Source organism: Nanorana parkeri, unplaced genomic scaffold (assembly GCF_000935625.1).
Source record: "Nanorana parkeri isolate BGI_ZX_2015 unplaced genomic scaffold, ASM93562v1 scaffold990, whole genome shotgun sequence".
In the NCBI taxonomy this organism is placed as follows: Eukaryota; Metazoa; Chordata; class Amphibia; order Anura; family Dicroglossidae; genus Nanorana; species Nanorana parkeri.
In genome coordinates, this window is record NW_017307258.1 from 531,175 (window position 1) to 540,678 (window position 9,504).

Genomic DNA, 9,504 nt, shown 5'->3' on the forward strand with positions numbered 1-9,504 from the left:
TTTTCCAGTTCTTCAGTGCCAGAAATATTCCTATAGGTTTGTCCTGTGCACAGATGAGACCTTTGAGATTAGGCTTGTACAGTTTGGTTTGACACCCTGCCCAAAACTTGTTCAATGGTTTTCTCAGCCAAGTAGGAGGAAAGACTTTTAGTTTACTTTCTCTGTACTCAGCCAGTCATTGTTCAGTGTCATTGATGTGGTTATTCGTCTAATTTAAACCATATCCTGCGCAATTGAAAAGTGCCTACCAGTGAAGGATGCTTTCTTCTCCAGCACACATAGAACTGGCACGATGTACGCAATGTGACCCTTTTGAACTTTGCTTTAGTAAACCTGAATTTTTTTCTTTATTTATACTACAGTTTAATTGGAAAAACCCAATGAATTATGGGTAATTTTAAGTATGTCCTTGGTGAGACAATGTTAAATGCATAGTTATTGCAGCATCCATTTGTAATCCTGGGCAGCGTAGCAGGGGAGTCTGAACAGCTCTAGCAGATGTGTTACCAGCATGCCTTATACATCTGTAACTTTAGGGTGGAATTCCAGACAAAATACACAATTCAGAATAAATGCACTGTAATAATAGCTATTTGTGGTCTTTTTTTATTTTTCGTGATGCACCACTTGCCAGAATAAAAATGGTCAGCAGTTTCTTTAATCCTTTTGCTGCCACTGATCAGAAAAACATACGTCATACGTCGCTGGCATCGGACCCATTTAAACAGACTCCCGATAGGCCCCTCTAAACAGTTTCTGACGGTCAACTGTACACTGTATGCGATTCTGGCGGTTGAGCCCACCTTGCTTCTAAGGCTCTGCTGCCCCTCCTGACTGGCATATCGAGTGTTGGCGGGGAGGGGGACAGGCGAACATCTGTTCACCAATCCTCTCCCTGCTAAATGGGACCAGAAGCGACAATGATTGCATTACTTCCGGTTCCTTTAGCAGTCATTGCTTGGCTGCAGAAGCCGGACAAAAAGCTATTGGAGCGCAGATTATTTAGAGTGGAAAGATAACACTAGGGGTTTAAGTGACCCCTAATTTTCTGGGGTGGAGTACCAACTTGTTCATCTTTTTTAAGGAAGAATTTCCAGGGTTTTTGACCTCAATGGAAAATTGTCTGCTTGCCTTTTTTTTCATAACTTTTCCAACTTTTTTTTTTTTTTAGCTTTTATTTTTTTTATATATTTTATTGAAATATTTAACATATATATGACGCTGTATAAAAATGTAGTATGGTTAGTACAGTGCACAAACAATGAACATAATTCCTTATAATACGGACTCCCTTTTCCTCTCCTTTTGGCAGGGTTCTTTCAGCTCAGCAGGTTTGTTCACTTAAAAAAATATGGTGCTTTTTCCTGAAAATGTTCACAAATTTTTAGTGTGCCAGTAAGCTGTTTACATTTTTACCGTTATCAGAATTTGGCAGGTATGCAGACTCCCAAACGTGTTGTACAAAGAAATTAAGTACATATTCAGTACTTCACCTTTTATAATTTGGTCTCATAATGTGGGTTTCTAATTGACTGAAGGAGCTGGGAATTCTATGACCATTGGCTTTCCAAAGCATGTGCAGGCCAAAAAGCAAAAGTTGCAAAGCATAAATTGCTCTGTTACTACCTGCAGGATAATATTTTTTTCCACTTATCCTTTTAGATTGTAAGCTCTCACGGGAAGGGCCCTCCTAACCATCTTGTCTTGAATTGTTTTTCTGCTTACTGTTGGCGCTATATAAGTCCTGTATAATCATCATAATAATATCCTGCCTATTTAACTACATGCTTACACTGCTATTGGCCAGCTGTCCTGGTTGCTTTCTTTACCATGAAATTTGAATATGTTCGTTATATTTTACTTCTTGAATTCTGCCTAATGAAAGAAAGGGGTGTGGGAGAGCTTCACTATCATGTTCATTCTGAATATCCTATAAGCCTATATCCTAGAAGCCATCACGGTGCTAGGGCAATTGAGGAAAAAGGGGGCTAATGCTTAATTGGACTCTATTCTAAATAATCCTTATAAACAGTAGCCATGAAGGACGTAACTGTAATAATCTTGTAAGTGATGTATTAATATCCATTTTGTCTATTTTTAGTATCTTTATTTGGTCCTCCTTTTACAGGAGGACCTGGATAAAATAGGGGAGTGGGCATTAATGTGGCAGATGTCGATAAATGCAAAGTAATGCACTTTGGAATTAAAAATAAACAAATGGGTTATACAATTATGGGTATGCCGCTAGGGAAGTCAGAAATGGAGAAGGATTTGGGGGTCATTGTAGACCACAAACTGAAAGGTAGTTTGCAGTGCCAGGCTGCTGTAAACAAAGCTAGCAGGGTCTTGTCCTGTATTAAAAAGGGGATGTATTGCAGGGACAAGTCTATAATTTTGCCACTTTATAGATCATTGGTTCGACCTCATCTGGAGTACGCGGTCCAGTTCTGGTCACCAGTACTAAGAAAAGATGTCCTTGAGTTGGAAAAAGTCCAGCGGAGGGCAACCAAACTAATTAGGGGTATGGAGGACCAGAGCTACGAGACAAGGCTACTAAATTTAAACATGTTCACATTAGAGGTGAGGAGATTAAGGGGGGATATGATCTCCATGTACAAAATGTTCAATGGTGGCAGCAACATTAGCGATAAACTGTTTAAAATTAACTCCATTACAAAAACTAGAGGCCACCACCTAAAATTGGTGGAAAAAAAATTCCAGCACAAGGGGCGAAGGGGGTTCTTCACAGTAAGATCAGTTAGGGTCTGGAACTCACTGCCACAGACAGTGATTTCAGCAAAGAATGTGGAATTGTTCAAGAAACTTTTGGACGATTTCTTAAGGGACCGTAATATACAGGGGTACAGGTACTCCTAGAATGAGATCCTAATAGGTTGGACTTGATGGACTAATGTCTTTATTCAACCTCAAATACTATGTAACTATGTAACTATGGTGAGATTTTGGGAAGTAATGCTCAGAACAAAATTGATAAAAACAGGAGAGCAGGTTGAAATGTTTAGCACATACATGGAAATGCTATGCTGCACAATTGCCTAAAAGGTTTGAGAGGAATGCATTGACTGGATAGCCAACCGCTGGGAAAAGGACACCGATAATAGAAGACCGTCTAAAGCAGTGGTGGTCAACTAATTTGATGTAGGAGGCCCCATCTGCAGCCCCTGACACCACAAATGGGCTGCGCGTAATATTCAATGAATGTAATGCTACAGAAAGCTGTAATACACTGCATATTTGCAACAGAAAGTAATCAGACTATGGGTTTGTAGCAAAAGATAAGAGAGTGCAGACATGCAATGAGAGATAATCGGACACTATGAACATGCTACAAGCAAAACAAATAAAAAGGGACTAAACGGAGGCCCAATCTGCTTGTCGTGATACAAAAAATAGTTTTACCAAAAAACGTATTTAACCGTGTTAACAAGTGCATCTCATTGGTCAGCACGGCCGCGCTTACAAACAAGTGCTCGTAATTTGCGAGTGAAATTCAAAACCCATAGAGCAAAGCTGCACTGGACGGCAGTATGGGGTACAGATAGTACACCTGTACCGGCGGAGGGGAAGGACCTTTAGCCGAAAGCAGGCTGCTACAAGCACAAACGAGCATCGGCTCCCCCACTCTACATTTAGAAACCATGAGCATGCTACAAGAGCTGTTTGGAGACTCCAGACATGCTATAGGAGTTGTGGAGCCTGAAGACTTGCTTCAGGAGGCAGTCATAGACTGGGAGCAAGTTACATGAGAGAGCTTTGCTATTACCAGCCCTTTACAAACCAATCCTGTCACATTTGTGCTTCCTACGGCCTCTCTTAAATGTAAAAGTAAAATTACTTTTACGTTTGAAATGACTGTAAAAAAAATATGGATTGTACAAAAAAAGTAGGATAGTACGTAAGAAGTAAACCAAACCATCTAGCTACTAAGCTAGTCCTACATTGTTTTCCGTTACTGGCTTTATGTAAGCAAAAAAAAAGACAGGTTTGACACCAGGGGTCTGGAGGCCCAGCCAGATTGATCAGTCTGTGATTATCATTGATTAGTAGACTGATGTGTGCAAGATAGATCACCTGAAATCAGATCAGTGGTCACAGCAGAAGACACTTTTACAACAATTTGAGTTTCAAACCTTCTTATCACATTTACCTACTGGTGCCAAGCACTGCAGAATGGGTGATGGGAGTTGGAGTACAAGTGAATTGGTCAATCAGGTGTCAAACATTTGTAGTCATAGTTCTGTTTTGTCAATCCAACTGAAGACTGTTTGCTTGGACTTGAGAGGACAAAAGGGTTGGCTTGTTTCATACTTTTATGCATGAGTTACTTCTACATTGATGGATGGGGAACACCTAGTATGTAACAGTGTTAACTGCTTCTTGTAGAGTTTACTTTGAAAGGTAGTTTGCTGCTAAAATTCTAAAACTGTCAGTCCATGAGCTGAACTGACTTTTTTTTTTTTATATCAAGATAATGTCTGTGGTCTTACTGAGCGAGAATTAGGCATAATTTGAGATGTCGGGTCACCTGATTTGTCCCCAGTGAAAGACATTCAAGATGTGACTGACACAGCCATCACTGCAAGCAAACAAAGACCTAAAGCTGAACTCTAGGCACATATTTAAGAGACACATTAGTGCAGCTGTTTAATGATTACATAGTCATTTATACAAATCCACTGCTTCGTTTTCCCTGATTTTACTGTAAAATTGATCATCTTCATCCAATCAACCATCCAGTCGGATCTTTAATGAGCTGGATGTTGAAAAATGATTGTTTTAACAAGACCCTAATGCCGGTCATAAGTGAATAAATCTAATCGTTTGATGAAAATAATAATTTCAGTATTTGATAGCTTTCAACTGATTTGGCATTATGAAATGATTAAAGGCCGAGGTCATTCTGCATCACCATTGCCTGCACATTGTTTATGGTTAGTTCTCCCCCTGGCCCTGAATTCGTTAGGCAGCAGCGGCATGTATGGCTGTGTCCATTTATGCAATATGTATGTTTTGAATGTTTACATGCGTACTGCGTAAAATATGGTAACACATTTTTCTTGTATTAGTTTACGCAGCAAAACACCGTGGGCCCACAACATACGATGCTGCCGCGTTCAGATCGGTTTAAAACCATGTGCAATGTGGATCTGAATGCAGCTTTTTTTTATGCTTGTTTGAATGAGCCCTAACCCCTTGTAAAGTTGCTAACTAAAACAAAAAATAGCAGTAAAAGACTCTTACCACAGTCCATTCTTCTGCCCTGCTTGCCTAATCGCTGGTGAGGTAGTTCGGGGAAACCCGAACATACTAAATCTTGCAAAAATGCACAATGAAGGTTGTGCATCCTTGCTAGATTTAGGAATAAGATCAACACTATAACAATGTCCTAGTTGTTGGGCTTTAGTGTGTTTTATTTATGAATACTATAACTGGAAGAAAGATTAAAAACAGGGCTTTGGCTGGGGAATCCATCCATGATAATGCAACGTTTAAAAACCGCTCAGGCATATTTTTATTTAGATAGGAAATCCACTTGAAAGTCAAGGTATTAATGTAATTTCAAAACGGCAAAGTGTACGGCAAAGATTAACATATTTCTTTCTTTTTTAGTGACCCATTGCTCAACATTTCCGAAGTGTACTTTAAGTTGTCAACCCAACTTACAAATGTTTTTTTTATTTTTAATAAAACTTCCTTGTGTTGGGGAATATGCAGAATGCAAATGTTCCCCTCAGTCTGCCAATTGGATTTGTGCCATTCGCTTACGCTGTTATTACAACAAATGAAAAGTGCGCACTTGCTAGTTGTGTACGTGATGAGTCTTTCTCAATTTGTTCCAGTCTCATCCTGTTATAGTATCTCAACAGTATTTCTTACCAGCCTCTCCCTCTCCTAATACAATCATTTTAAAGGATTAAGAACAGGATTACCCTCTGGGCATCTGGGCTATGTGTGTGAGGTCTGTTTCTCTGGCAGCCTCTATCGGTGTGAACGTGCCGCGATGATGTTGACTTTGGCATTGGCTGTGCCAGTTTGGAGCATTTTTTTTCCTTAGTTTGTTTGTGTTAGTTTAGCGTAGCCTGGTAAATTAATTTTTTAAATAACATTCTTAGTGAACCGCTAACACATACAGCTGTAATGCTTCAGGTGGTTAAATTGGGTGTGCAACTGCCTGAAAAAAAAAAAAAAAATCACTCAGACCTAAAATATTGTAGCAGCTTGTCAATTAGTGTTGATTTTGGCTGTGAAAACTAATAACAGAGATTGGTTATATTTAATGAGAAAGAGTTTATTACGGTGTCTAGTATGTGATGACAAAAAAGGTTCGCGTTAAACAATTTGATTTGAGTTCGGGACACAAAAATGGACCCTTTTTTATATATATTTCCTTATTCCTTTAGGACAAAATGGACGACGATGACGTGAATGCAGAATACCCTACAGAGATCCATGAATATCTTTTGGCTTTTGAAAAATCAGTTGGCAGTGTTGATGAAATGTTGACCAAAATGATGTCGGTCTCTAGATCTGAACTTCTACAGAAAGTAAGTGGTGATGTCATTGTAAGGTCTCACCAGCAGGGTCCGTCTAATCTTCTTGTATGCAATTGTATTGTAACTCTGTCTGGCTATATTTTTGTAAACTGTTGGCACTATATACATCCTGTATGATGATAATGTAATTGTGGTAATTATAGCCTTCAAAACCTTTTGGCAACATTCAGGTATTTTAGAAATAAAGGGCTATAATAGGACCTGTGAAGGTTAATTTCACTTTTGTGACGGCTCACCTCACTGCAGAATCCTGTATTTTTTTTTTCTTTCAATGTATTATTTTTTTGAAAAAGATAGAATATGCCTTTAATTACATCTTGATCCGCATAAATAAACCTGTTCCCAACATTCATATAGAATTGGGTAAACCAGGGCTTGATAAATTTGTTGTGAATCTAGAAGCCAGCTAAAAAAAGTTAGGAGCCAGTAATTTTCAATGTGTAGCGCATTCGTCAGTTTTGTATGTAGGTGCACCCGATTTCGTTTTTTTGGGGGGGTATTTTTTATTTTATTTTTCTTTTCTTTTTTTACTTCATTGCTATCACATGGGGAGGGGTGCTCACAAGCCCCCTATGTGATAGCACATTGGATATGACAGGTTCTACTCTTTAAAGGAGAACTATGAGGTGAGTGCTTTTCACTCACCTCATAGTTCTAGCCAACCTGTGACAATGAGACTGTCACAGGCCGGCTCAGTAGATTGTGAATTGAGCGAACAAATACCGGTGTTCGCTCACCTCTCGATCCTGTCACGGCTCTCTGCCGTGACAGGGTAGGGGCTGGATTCCCTCCTCCCCGCTCAGATCCACCAGGGCTGACTAGCAGAATGGACGGGGGAGGGGGCGGGTACAGCTGGCTCTGCCTCTAGATAGGCAGAGCCAGCTGTCAGTCACGCAGCTGGGCGGATCCAGACATAATTGTTGCGATCCGCTTCAGCTGCAGCGTCTCAGTATAGCGCGAGCAGCTGCTCGCGGTATACTGCGGCGTCTCAGTATACTGAGCTTGCGGTATACTGAGCCTAGGGTGACGGGAGGACGCTAGTTTGTGTCCTCCCGTTACCCTAAGGAGAACTATGGGGAAAAGCCTCAACCCCATAGTTCTCCTTTTAAGGTGGCATTAGGGGTCTATTAGTGACACCTAGTGTCACCTTTCCACTTCAATAGCCTTAGCTGGGAATGAATGACAGCTTCCAGTTTTGGTCAAGGGTGTGATTGGATAGTGAAGAAACAGCAGTTTTGTGATGAAGCCTTATTTGTGCTTTCTTCTCAAATTCATAAGCTCAGTTTATTAGTTGCATACGTGGCAATAGAGGATTAGGGCCTTCCCATACACAAACCACACGCTTGGCCATTCGCAGCAAGCAGTCACTGGGCAGAGAATCCATTACTCTGCATCTGGGGTCTGTATACTAACATCAGATAGGAATTTGGGGCAGGGTACATGTAAAATTTAGATTGAATCAGAAAGAATTATGGTTTTTGGGCGTAATAATAAAGCCTGCCACACATTCCTATTGGCCCATCACTATAATAGAACATTTTAAAAGGGAGCAGACAAAATTGGAAAAAAGTATTTACCGGTATGTAGACCAAAATGGTTGTAGTGGTGCAACCCTGCAAGTCACTGCAGTTTCTGATACTAACCCCTTTGCCCCAATTAAGAACACACTATGCCTTCTATCTCTATAAAAAGTAAAGTTTCAAGGCAACACCCATAGGAATGTAAGTATTTGACTTATTTCAGAGTTAGGGTGTTCCATTCCATGTGCATTATAAACATGGTCACACTTAGTATAAACATTGCTTTGGTTTTTTTGTCACCCTGTCTGCAGTTTGCATTGATTAACAGGAAAATGTAGAGAGCTGCTATCTGTTTAAAGTGAAACTAACCTCAGGAGTTAATCCTAATAATGCATTCAAGTACCTTAAAGGAGAATTGTGGGTAGAGTGCAACACAAGTCTTCCCCATAAATAGCTTGGGGAAGACAGCTTCAATGTCACACGTCGGCTCTATAGATTGAGAAATGAGCGATCACATACCGCAGATCGATCATTTCTCGATCTTCTCCCTGAAGAGAGCAGTGACTGTCAGTCAATGCTACCCACTGGGATTCCCCCTCCTCTCTCCATTCCTCCACCGCTGACTTGAGGGACGGATGTGGATGGGGGCAGGCACAGCTGGCTCTGCCTCTAGAGAGGCAAAGCCAGCTGTCAATCAGCCAGCGGGGTGGATCTCAACTGTATTGTCTGGATCCAGCCCGTCTCTGCGCTGTCAGCGTATAGCGGGCAATAACCTGCTATATGCTGAGTTTTGCTTCACAGGAGGACATAGTATATGTTCTCCTGTGATCGTTAAGAGAACTATGGCCGAAAAAGGATGGGCCATAGTCCTCTTTTATGTAGCTTATGTGTGTACCACTCAGCTGTAGATCCTCAAATCATCTCTGAATTGGTGCCTACACTGTCCTTCCTTCTGGAGGTTGGCTACTTTTGTTCTCTGTGGTCCCAGTGTATGTTTTAAGGTAGCCACTGCTCCAAGTTCACACACGTGATGAACTACAATCTCAATACAAATTAGTAAACTAAACGTGAGATTGTAGTACATCACAGGAGTGAATTTAGAGCGGTGACTACTTTACAACACAATAAGTACTATCCTTGTCGCACTCCTTACCGATATGTCCCTTGTAGTGTGGGGTGCTCGCAGTGACCGCGGATGGCGCAGCGAATCTCAGCAAAAATGTAGAAATGTCACCAGCACACCAATCCTTTTTAGGATAGCAAAAGCTTAACCCCTTCGTGACTGACGACGTACAGTGTACGTCGCCAGCATCGGGGCTGTTTAAACAGACTCCCGGCGACTTTTGCCGCCGGGAGTCTGTTTAAACTTGTAGAGCCGACTGTCGGGTTTACACACAAAGCGATCCTGG

General features: G+C 40.9%; 1 protein-coding gene across 1 annotated transcript in view; it reads left to right on the top strand.

Annotated features, from left to right (window-relative positions):
- Positions 1-9,504, top strand: part of C1D (C1D nuclear receptor corepressor) — a 31,220-nt gene that overhangs the window by 3,327 nt on the left and 18,389 nt on the right. The window contains exon 2 of the mRNA XM_018566943.1: positions 6,423-6,566. Within this exon, the coding sequence (XP_018422445.1) occupies positions 6,429-6,566 (138 nt within the window). The 5' untranslated portion in view covers positions 6,423-6,428. The remainder of the gene's footprint in view (positions 1-6,422; positions 6,567-9,504) is intronic.